Genomic DNA, 12,434 nt, shown 5'->3' with positions numbered 1-12,434 from the left:
ATATCAAAGCCTTTGTTAGGCCAGTCCATGACCAGAATTTCAGGGTGCCTCCTGAATCACTTGGTCACAAAGTGGGCTGTGTGTATATGGCTATTATCATGGACAAATATGATGGGCTCGCCGTCGGGGATTGCCATGGCTCTTACTGTTGGCAGCATCACATCATCAAGAATAAATATATATTTCCTGGTGCTGAAATTGCCACTAATTCTTACCAATTCCCCTGGGCCATAACTCGACATCCATCCCCAGTAACTAACTCCCAACCTTCCCACTCCTGGCTCTCTCCTGAATACTGTTTGGATCATTTCTTGTGCCGATGCGACGCCAGACTTTCCTTGCTCTACCTTTAACTGACGTGAAATAAATTTCATCGCTAAAGATCTAATTTTTCCAAAATTCAAAATCTTCAACTAGATGTTGCAGAGCAAAGCCGACGGGTGTCACGGTGCCATTCCTCAAGCTGTTCTTTGACAGCTGAAACATGACAGCTGATCGAGTGCTCCCTCAGTCGACATCTAGTTGCCTGTTCAGTATACAGGATATGAAGTTCTTTTGTAATAGCTAAAGATACTTTTATGGGGCTAGCTATGGATATTGCCAGGATTTGTTGGTCATGTTGTGGTGTTGTTACGCGAGCTCGTCCTATCCTTAGTCTATTTGCTAATGTTCCTTCTTCCCGCCAACTTAATATTCACCTCTGGACTGTGCAAATTGAGACTCCAATGCTGATAGCAATATCTCAGGTTGGAACACCACACTCCCACTCACCAACGATACGGCCCCTTTGAGTTATACTCTTAACAGAGTTGTCTTCGTTTTCTACTGCCATCTCTACAAATATTGTCATATGTATGAATATTTTATATGGATTATAGAGCAAAATGTCATATATTATAACAATTATTCCAAACAAACAATATAGATAAACAAAACCACTGCAACTGGAACTAATAATCCTTTTTACCAATGAGTAATCTTACACAATAGCTGAAAACACTTGGCTGTTAAGACCACTGGTTTTTGGATTGCCTATCGTTCTTGGCTGTGTCACCTCGTGAGCCAGGACAAACTCCCTAGCCTCAAAATTATCGTTCAGAATTTACACGATGATATAAAAAACGTTAGAACGATATATGCCCGTTTTCATGGCGAATCGGAATCATTGATATTAATTGTTATCAATAATGGTATGACCATCATCATCATCATCACTTCATAAATGTTAATAAGTAAACCTCGTCTAGCCATATATTACGATCACCAAATTACCACCTCTCCACCATGATCTTTAACCCCCACCTGGTTATAACCTTCTACCCCCATCCCCACATGTTTGAGGTTTAAAGGTCTCATAGTTATGATGAGATCGTTCAGGTGGAAGATTTTTGGAATATGAAAAACCAAATACTAAAGTAACAATATTTATTACATTTTGCTTTCCAGTTGTTTACAATTATTTCAAAACTATAAGTCACGAAGTAAATTTGAAAAAAGACTGATTGAACAGATATCGAGAATAATGAATTTTCTGAAGAGCTTGCCTGGGGAACACCTATAAGGTATTGGACATCAGGTAATGGAAAAAAATCGTAATAATACGAAGAGTCAATGCTAAGGAAATATTTCTTTTTTCCTTGGGAAGGATAAAGCTAGCTTGACTCGGACCTTAAAGCATTGAGCAATCGTCACCAGGGAATTGGGTTCGCTTGGAAGTGGGTGACTTGCCCAGATAATTTGATTGATTGATTGATTGATTAGGAGTTTTCTGGCATCGTGACATCTAAGGTTATTGACGCCGGCAGATAATTATAATAAACAATGTGTTAGTAATATAATCTTTTATACCCTATATCCTATATAGCACACCATCTCTATAATAGTGCACCAGTGAACACTTTTATTGCATGTCATTTCACATACTTTATTTTCACAAATCACTTCTGAAACAATATAAATTATATTAACTGATGATACATTTTAAATCTCCAACCTTAAACTAATGTAATTGATATAGTAAATAATACTACATGAGCCAAGGAGCCCGTTACAAAAGCTGACCCCAGCCACATTAAGCTACTTGGCTCATGATCGAAATCTAAGGAACACACTGAAATCAACAACTAAACCTTTAAACTTCATTACCTTCGAAATTTTGAACCAATGCAATTTATTATTAATTGGTGACCCAGTAGGTGCTATTTGAAACGATACATCATCAGCGCCTACATATACTGTGTTACGATTGTATGTGGGTTTGGAGAGAGAGAGAGAGAGAGAGAGAGAGAGAGAGAGAGAGAGAGAGAGAGCGGGGGGAACTGCTTAAGAAAATGCAAACGAATGATATTTCCGTGTGATGAATATTAATATGAATAGTCAGTTCTAGCAATATTCATGAAAATTTTACATAGAAATATGATAGGAAAATTCAAAGGAAAAGTTATGATAAAATAGCTTGATGAATTAGTTTCGAAATAATATTAGATTACATTTCTTGAAAGAATGAGAAAGTTCTCTCGCTTTTCATATATATTTCATTCATCATCGGAATTCTTTGAGTGGTATCGGCAATTTCCCTCCTCCTCGCATTCAAATCATCCTAACGATGTCTCGATTGCTTAGCGTCGGCCACCTTTCAGGACAAGAAGGGCATGATCGCTCCAAGTCAGTTCTGGCCAGGCGACACCGGTTTTGTTGCTGGGTGTGTACGTCACTCATATAAATTGATGGATGTCCGGGTGTTTGAGAGAGATTTCCATTTCACCTCTTTAAGAACGACAGGTGTCTGGGAGTGCGAGACCAGTCGAATATTGAACTACCTAACTCTGCTGTAGTAATTGTTAACTTTTACGAGTATGTTATTGATATGTTTTCTTTTTTTCACGTAGATATATATTACAGAGGTTCTGCTGTTTCCTTCTCTTCTGCCCTGTTTTTTTCTCTCGCCTTTCTACTTGTAGTCAGGGTGAATTAGATGGGATGGTGGATCAGTCCAGAAATAATTAGCAACAAGAAGTATTTTATGACAGTGGTTGGAGAATGTTGTATCATACCATAAAAAATCTTAATTTTTTTTCCAAAGACTTATTAAAAAAAAATGCTAAGATGTATGATTTTTCCCTTTTTCAAAATTGGATTAAATTGGCACTGCTAGTCTTCTGTTATAAAGCTTCACTCTCTGAAAAAGGATTGTTCATTAAACTATTCCATTGGAAGAATAATTTGATTTGCACAGGCTCACATTGTTAGCAGTTGTCTGTGTTATTTAGACCATTATACCAAATGCTAGGATCTTTAAGGGTCATTCCACACTACATACACCTACCCTAGAAATAATTTTTGATATCCTGAAATTCAATTATCTAACGCCATGATCGGAATTAATGGGACTTGAGCCCGGTTGTGCCAAGCAGTACACAGAAATTAAATCCCATTGTTAGTAATATTGATAGTAATGGCAAATGACTTTGCAGGCATGGTAAAATGATGTATTTTTGGGGATTAATTTAATAAACTAAACATGTAAGAGTCAAGCTCTTAGGAGGAATGAATTGTATAGGCTGAGGATTGGCCATAGTCAGCCAAAGCACTAATATCTTCGTTTTTTTTTCTTCTTTTGAGCGATATTCATGCACAGTTTAAGAGTACTTCAAGTTTTGCTTATTGTAATTTTTACTTCTTTGCTTCCTTTATCATTCAGTTGAATTTATAGCTATTATTATTATTATTATTATTATTATTATTATTATTATTATTATTATTATTATTATTGCAGTTGTTGTCAATTACTTATCTTTTCAAAGTATTTGGTATAAATTTTCACCAACACATTTCAGTTATGTTTAATTAATGATAATTTTTACTTATCCTCTTTTTTTTCAAATACTTTGGTATTCATTATTTGATGCTTTTACTGATAGTGGAGAAGATATCAGAAAATTTTCCGGAGAATCTTCCATTTCCGGAACCAGACACCAAAATTAGCACAGACTCGTCGGGGATTGCTCTTTTTAATAAAAAGGATGCCATTGAATTTACAGAAATATTGCATTTCGCAATAAGATCGCAAAGACTTGCCCTATCTGAATGCTCTTGATGTTAATCATACATTTTTTTTGTTTTACTGCGTAGAATCCGAATTTAGAAATATGTACTTACCCATTGACTTCCTCATAGCAGTAGAGCAATGTCAACACTCAATCAGGACACGCTGGATGGCACCCCTGTTGTGAACCTCAGTATGGGGCTCAGTATCAGCCGAATGATTATTTAGTGTGCCTAAATCATTATTTTAGCGTCCCAGATACTGTCTAATAAGCCCTGGATCAATTAGCAACCATATATTACCGGTTGTACCAGCGCAGGAGAGCCGAGCTAAGATTAACAGATCTATAGCCCTTTGCATGTAGTGTCTTGGTTGCTGAACAGACTGCAAAGGACTTGAACGATACTGTATGAACGATCAAGCTAGGTGTAAGTCATTTATATTTATTCTCGAACCTAGTCGTATCTCATACCTTATTCTAAATGATTGAGATCAAGGTGGTAAAAGGATAAATCCTCGGCTTCGATTCACGGAATAAAGATAATTACCATAGTATGATACCTTGAATGCCATTCACCAAGATGGCAAGTAACAGACCCAGGGCTGTAAATTCCAGACTGACTGAAGCAATTGTTGTCCTTGCCAGAAGAAGAAGAGTGAAGAGCTCAAATCACCATGTGCATAACAACCACAAAAACATAATGGCTACACTATGTGACTAATATTTCCCTCTTCCATGCAATAAATGAGATGCTTTTTGTTCTGGGTCCATCACTGTCATCAAGGCAGGCGGGAGTGCAGTGGGCATGACTAAAGACCTATCAGTACTGAGAGGGTGGATGGTAGCTGGTCCTGAAGTCAGCCACTTGGGTACACAGTACGAGGCAAGAAGTGGGATCAAAGGGGTTCTAAACACACCATCCAGCATGACAAAACAATACGAGCACAGTTTTCCTTGAGAAAATATAAAAGCTCTCACAAGGCATGCAAGATGTGAGCAATCTTCTCCAGGCTGAGAGTTGAGACCTGCTTTCACTTGATGCAAAGAACATTGCTCTCTGAAGTGTTTTCAGAGCTGGTTAGCGCACACTTTGAGAAAGGAAATGTCAATTTCCAGGAGTTTATTAAGAGACGGGGAAGAAAAGAAGAATCCACCATCTATGAACAAATCAAAAGGAACAGTGTTGAGTTTTTACTACAGGTATCAGTATCTGTTGACTCTTCAAAGCAAACAATCGTGTGTTGTCGAAGCTGTTCATATCATGCCAGGGCAGAGAGTATGACGTGAAGGAGTTCTTCCGTCATGAGAACCAATCACAGACTTCTTCCCGCCAATGATAGCAGAAAGCTCCACACATGTCAAAAATCCCACCTCATTACTATTCTTGAGAGCCAACTTACAACCCTGGTGTAGCATTAGTGGGTGATTGGCCCTCATGAAGTTCAAAAACTTTTGAAGAGTAAGCAATGCTCGATGTACTTCTTACAATACAACCACACTCTACCAAATACAAGAGAGCAGACATTGTTTTTTTATTTTTACTGGCCATTTAGTATGAAAACTGAAACTAGATCAAAACGAGGATGTGGGGTGAGACTCAGGGTGACAAGGAAAGGAAAAATTCCCTTAAACTTGTGCTAGACTAAGAAAAGATAATTTGGACAAAGTTTCCACCCATTGCAGAGAGTTGCCGGTAGCAGACTAATTGTAGGTGCAAGTCGGAATGCTGCAGTCGACGAGAATGCTACTGTTTTGGTCTGACCTACACAGCACTGAGCGGCTACAGATACGAGGTTTAGAGTGTACTATTTCAGGCAGCAAGATGAATAATATGTGGCAAATAAGCCTAGTATTACTACCTATATGTACAGTATACAGCTACACAACCGAAGAAGGAAACAAAGAGTTAACTCATTTTTATAACCAAGCGTTCATTTTCATAATCGTTTCCCGTTCGCAATAGTAGACAAGCAATCATTAGCGAATGCTTATCATCTTGGGAGTCTGTGCGTGAGGAAAATATTTGTAATAGATTGCTTGACATTATTCCCAGGAGGATAAAAAACTATATATATATATATATATATATATATATATATATATATATATATATATATATATATATATATATATATATATATAGTTTGCCTAAGTATATTATACCAAAAAAATAATGACGTCTTTTAAAAGATGAAATTGTTTTTATTCTAATTGTTTTACCGGAATTTGCGTGTTTTATTATTCACATAGGCCTATGTACTACAAAGAATTATACATATGTTTTAATGAATTATTATTGTCTACCATTAACTTGAACCATAATATTTGTATTATCAGTCTTAATCATTGTCTATTAACTGGTTCATGAATGTCTTTAGAAAGTTTCGTCTTTTGAGATATACTGAGGATTTAGTTAGACCCAACTTGTGAAGGTTTGACTGCTCAGTTTGCCCCTCCTAGCCTTACTGTTATATGTGACTTGAAGTTCGCACTTCTGATTTTATAATTCTTATTAAGCTTATAGGCCTAAAAATAACATGAAGAAGAGACTGTGGAGAAATCGTAACTTTATGCCCAGATAGACACCTTTATTAAGTTATGAGATTTGATGCAAATATTTATTGTTGCCATCTGACATATAGCCATGCCCTAGTATGTTATAAAGCCAAGACTACAGACCCTTATTATTATTATTATTATTATTATTATTATTATTATTATTATTAGTATTATTATTATTATTATTATTATTCGAGATACGTTTCTATTGTAGAATCTGCACATTACAGCTTTGGGTTAATATGTCTGACCCTATTACAGACTTCCATTCGTGAAGTAAAATTAAATAATAGAGGTAGAATTAATTATAGTTTTAATAGCAAATATAACACACTACCTCGCTTATTTATTTATCATTATTTCTTCTCCCTGAATAAACCCCACGAGAGATTGCACCTTCAGTATATAGGCAGCTTTGACTATAACCCGAAATTTGGCTTATAATGATTTATTGCAAGTTTCGAAACCACGACCCCAACTAACTTTTGCTTTATACACAAAACGACACAAGCAAAATTAAATAATAACTTTGAATTCATAACCCAAATGCATAAATTGTTATTATTAGACAACAGGACTAAGCTTGAATTATTTTCCCTCTTGACGCCCTCTTTCCCACTCAGTTCCAGGAATCACAGTATTTAGAGGGATTCGGGCTACATTACCGTATTTATGTTTTGTTCTGAAATATTTTAGCACGATTTTTTTAACGATCCAATATTTTTCTATGATTGAATTTTTCATAGCAGTTGATCACCGTTGTTTCATACATACACATATCTCCTAGTGAAATATAAGGTTTATTACTAAGTTGCAACTTACGGACAACGCTTGCCCAATGCAAAAATAAATAATTATAAGAGAGAGAGAGAGAGAGAGAGAGAGAGAGAGAGAGAGAGAGAGAGAGAGAGAGAGAGAGAGAGAGAGAGAAGGAAGAGGAAAATTCAACAGCAGACCAAAGAAAGCCTATTGCTGTTTTGCTGGATAACCGGGGGACGTCAGTGGCAGGATACTATCTTTCTATCCAGCCTGTCTAGGAACCCCAAACCGAGAGGTAGTCCTGAATCGGAAGACACCCAAGAGGAAGGATCCTCAACAGAGTCGATTTCTTAGGGCTTGACCCGACCCAGGACTCTCGGAAATCCCGAGTCTCTTTACTTTAGGTTATCCAGGACGATACAGATATCACTGCCATTACTTGTCGGAAAATATTCTCTATTTAAGAAGACTCAAAAATTTTATGCAAAGTTTATAGATTTGTTGAAAAATTCATAATTTCTTACAAAGGTTAATAATTAGGAATCTAGTTGCTTTTAACAATAATCATCATTATAGTTATTTATGAATTTTTGATATTTTTTTTTTTAGCAAATAAATCAGTAGTTTTATGGCCGAGGGTAGGCACCCGCTGATGCTATTGCCAGAGTTATTGGGTACTGTGACGACCGCAAAATAGTACTATATTAGATTCCTCTCTGGTTAAAGCTCATTTTTCCTTTGCTTAATTTTCGAGTCAACATAATATGAATCTCTCTATTAACTTTTAAAGGACAAAATTGAATAATACTATTTCTATTTTGATATGATTTCAAATGAATAGTTTATTTATAAAATCATTTATAAAAATTCTGTGTTTAGGTCCTGTACAAAAGAGGAAAATAAAATAAATATATGGAGAGAGTTAACCCGAGCGGCCGACCCTGCTATACAATGGGAATAATGAGGTTGAAAGATGCAGACAGTTACTTGAATAGCTAAACCCATCTATAGTCGATCCTTTTTAATGAGAGCATAGCTGTTAGGAACCTTGTTTTCAATTACGGCTCAGCAATAGCTTATTTGGAAGCAGCGGGTTCTCTGGTGTTCCAATAAGTATAAAACGATTGAAACATATCTACAAATACAATATGAAGTACATCTTCCAGGGGTCGGAAATTTATTCTGAACACTGTGTCACTGAGATGTGCTTTAAAGATGAAATACTTTTCACCCCCAACTTCAGTACTCCATATTTGTTAGTCCTATTAATATTTCCATCCCCTAACTTGAATATCAAACCTAGAATATCCATCGAACAGTCACAAATAATTTCAAAGATTTCACTATAACTGTTATTTGTTCGTAATTATAACTGTCTAAAGTCCAAAAAATATTTATACACCATGTTAGATACAATTCTTTGGACACTTCTGTTTTGCAAAATGTGTGAAGCAGGGCTGCCGAAACGTGGAATTTACGTCATCGATACGGCTCATCTACTCCACATCTTGATCAAGTGTGGAGTGTGGAATCCGAGTGTTAATAAATTCCACACTTTGTAAAGAGATGATGTATGTCGATTAAAATGTAATAAAAAAGTAATAAATAATTAATATGAGTGTTTTATCATTTATTTTCCCCGTGATATCTTAAAAAAAATTACAATAATGTTAAAGTCTATGAAAGTGTGGATGCTATGGGGCTAGGGGGCTCAGGGGAGTTCAGCGTTTGATGTTGCCGACTCACTGAAAGACTGATTCTTGAATCAGTGTTGAGGTAATTAATTACAATTGCCGCACAAAAGTTACCTTTTGACGAATTGATTCGTCAGCTCAAGAAAAATCTAAAAGTTTATTCTTTTTCATGTGAGTATCTTTTTGCAATTTCTGTAGACAAAATACTGTGAGGATTATATGAAATAGGCTTACCTACTCATACTGTCGTTTCATAACTTTAAATTTCTTCTATGAATGCATTTTTATGGTTTGCACTATACAAAGCTCTGTAATAATGTAAAAAGTGATGTTGGTGTAAAATTAATTTCATCACATCACTACTACGATATTTTAAAATGGACGAATTATAATATTTCTTTTTTTCTGTAAATGGCTAAAAATCTTCGCCTAAAATACAATATAGCATAGTCTATTCGATGTTCCTAATCTATGTTCGTACTTCCATTGTTCATTTTAATTGCTATGAATAATTTTATATAGTTATAAAATTGAGTTATGTCATTGTAATGTCACTTTTATGATAATCTATCTATAGTAACGGCATCATATAATGTAGGGGTTTAAAAATACAGTAGTTACTTCCTTAGTAAACTTATAAGCCAAAGGCTTTTAGCTTACGGTATGCCTAGGCCTAATCTATATCGGTTTTTCCTTTATCAATGGTCATAGTTTTCACTATATTTGTATGGTTATGATGTCATGCTATAAAATTTTCTCTAAAGGAACAGCATTCCTCAATTCAGTGGTAATTATTCCCTTACATAGACTTATATGGCTGAGTTTTAGCCTACGATACATCATAGGCCCATTCCTCGTTGTTGTAAAAACGATGCTGATTCCATCATAATATTTTCGCTAGGAAGATGTAATCATAATGCCTTATATCACTGATCTTAATACTGTGAAAGAAATGTAGCAGACCCAGGAACTTATTGCTCGTATTTACTGTCTTTAAATGTAAGCTACATGCCACTGTATTCACTTGTGTTCTTTAAAGGCTGCCAAAACTCTAACCCGTCATAGAAATTTGGAACTAGGTTCACGATTTGAAGTCAAATATGTATGTATATTATCTGTTGAATTTTAATTAGGTTCCCTCTTTATTCTTATTTTACATATGCCGTCACATCTCAATGAAACATTGCTTACAGCTAGATATGCCTGGTAAGCGGAAGTTCAGAGAAGCATGGATACAGCCAGATTTTCATCCATGGTTGAAACAGGTTGAAGGAGACCCAGAGAGGGCTTTCTGCACTGCCTGCCAAAAAGCATTTAATGCCGAATTAACATCAATCAAAAGGCATAGCATCAGTAAAATTCATCTTCAAAAGGAACGCGAGCTTGATCTTGGGCAGAATGAGCTGGAAGAAAACATAAATGAAAAAACACCCCATGGTGTAGTAATGGCTACCATTCTATTTGCGTGTTTCATTGCAGAACATAACTTGCCTTTCACTACTGCTGACAATTTGGTGGATTTGATGAAAAGGATGTTCCCAGACTCAGCCATAGCTCAAAGTTTATCCATGAAACGTACAAAGTGTACGGATGTTATCAAAACCATGGGGAGGACCGTGACAAACAGCCTAGCAAAAAAGTTGAGGACCAGCAAATTTTCTGTCATCATGGATGAGTCAACGGATGTGAGCACATTTAAGTCCTGTGCTGTAATTGTTAGGTTTTATGATTCCTCTGTGCAGAAAATCACCCCTGCTATGCTAGACCTTGTTAATTTATATGACTCAGACAATAATGCCCAAGGGTCTACTGGACAAAATTTATATTCCCTACTGATAAATACATTAACAAAGTATGACATCCCCCTTAGTAATTTCATAGGGTTTGCAGCTGATGGTGCTTCTAATATCATGGGCGAGCATAATTCCCTATGTAGCAGACTTAAACACTTATTGCCTGGACTTACTGTCTTTAAATGTATATGCCATTCTATTCACTTGTGTTCTTCAGAGGCTGCCAAAACTCTACCCCGTCACTGTGAGGATTTGCTTCGCAGTATATATACATTTTTTGCCCATAGTTCAAAAAGGCAGTATGATTTTAAACTCTCTCAGGAATTTTGTAATACTAAGCCTCACAAAATACTCCATCCCAGTCAAACGCGTTGGCTTTCGTTACATGAAGCAGTTAAAAGAGTTCTAGAGCAGTGGCAGCCTTTAACCTTGTACTTCAGTCGAATTGAAGGTAGAGAACGGTTGACAGTAGTACACCAGATAGTTGAAAGGATGAGAGATCCTGCTGTCTTTTTATATTTTACCTTTTTAGATCACATTTTACCAAAATTTAATGACTTCAACTTACTCTTTCAAAGAAATTCCCCCACATTCCATTTGCTTTTTGACAAAATAACAAAATTATATAGATTAATATTGGGTACTTTTTGTCAGCCACACATTCTTCAGAAACAATCATTAATGACAATTGATCCATGCAATGAAAGCAACCATGTTCCACTTAACCAACTTTATTTGGGAGCAGAACTTCATACTTTGTTTCAGAAAGAATCCTTAAAGAATCCTGAAATGTTACTGGATGTTCAAAACAGATGCAGAACATTTTGTGTTTCAGTTTGTATTGCAATTAGGAAAAGGTTTGATCTGGACAACCCTTTGTGGAAGATGGTTTCGTTTCTGTCAATAAATAAATCATTAGATTATCAATCAAGAATAGCTATGCCATTTCTACAGGATTTAGTCAAATTAGTCCCAAGAATAGGTGTAGATGTAGAAAATAACCAGAAGTTAGACGACGAATGGCGGAGTTTAGATTTCATACAAATACCAGAAGATTTAAAGCACGAGACAAATATAGAAACATTTTATAAAGGATTGGGCAATTTAAAAGACGAAGAGGGTAATCTAATATTATCAGCATTGTCAAATTTTGCTCTACATATTTTATCTTTACCAACATCAAATGCTGATGCAGAGAGAGTGTTCAGTAAAGTCAATCTCATAAAGACAAAGATTAGGAATTCTTTACAATTACCATCAATAATTGCTCTTATAGCTGTGTCAGAAGAAGTCAAGAGATATGTATAAAGAAAAATAGTGTTGGGGGGGGGGGGATTGTCAGATGAAATTCCACATGTAAGTTTTTAAAAATTTATATTTGTGTGTATACCCTTTATACATTACCAATACTCTAGAAAAAAAAAAACTATTCTCATGCTTATAATGTTTAGGCTATATTTCTTATAAAGATAAACTGACTTTGTACGTATATACCAATTCAAACTAAATTACATCATAAACCTGTGGGCAAATACTAATATATATAAGGGAAATATCTATCATTTATTAACTTATTGTTACGA

At 35.6% G+C, this 12,434-nt stretch overlaps 1 protein-coding gene across 1 annotated transcript; it reads left to right on the top strand.

Annotated features, from left to right (window-relative positions):
* Positions 1 to 10,290: 10,290 nt before the first annotated feature.
* LOC137617095 (E3 SUMO-protein ligase KIAA1586-like) lies at positions 10,291 to 12,159 on the top strand. Its single transcript, XM_068346933.1, has one exon. It carries the CDS (start codon positions 10,504 to 10,506, stop codon positions 12,157 to 12,159), a length of 1,656 nt encoding a protein of 551 aa, XP_068203034.1. The 5' UTR covers positions 10,291 to 10,503.
* Positions 12,160 to 12,434: the final 275 nt, after the last annotated feature.

Source organism: Palaemon carinicauda, chromosome 23 (genome assembly GCF_036898095.1).
Source record: "Palaemon carinicauda isolate YSFRI2023 chromosome 23, ASM3689809v2, whole genome shotgun sequence".
NCBI lineage: Eukaryota > Metazoa > Arthropoda > Malacostraca > Decapoda > Palaemonidae > Palaemon > Palaemon carinicauda.
Note: the sequence above shows the minus strand (reverse complement) of the source record. Positions and strands in the feature narration are given on the sequence as shown.

Bases quoted from the DNA above. Each gene is read 5' to 3' on its own strand.
- LOC137617095 (XM_068346933.1), top strand. From the start codon at position 10,504: ATGGCTACCATTCTATTTGCGTGTTTCATTGCAGAACATAACTTGCCT.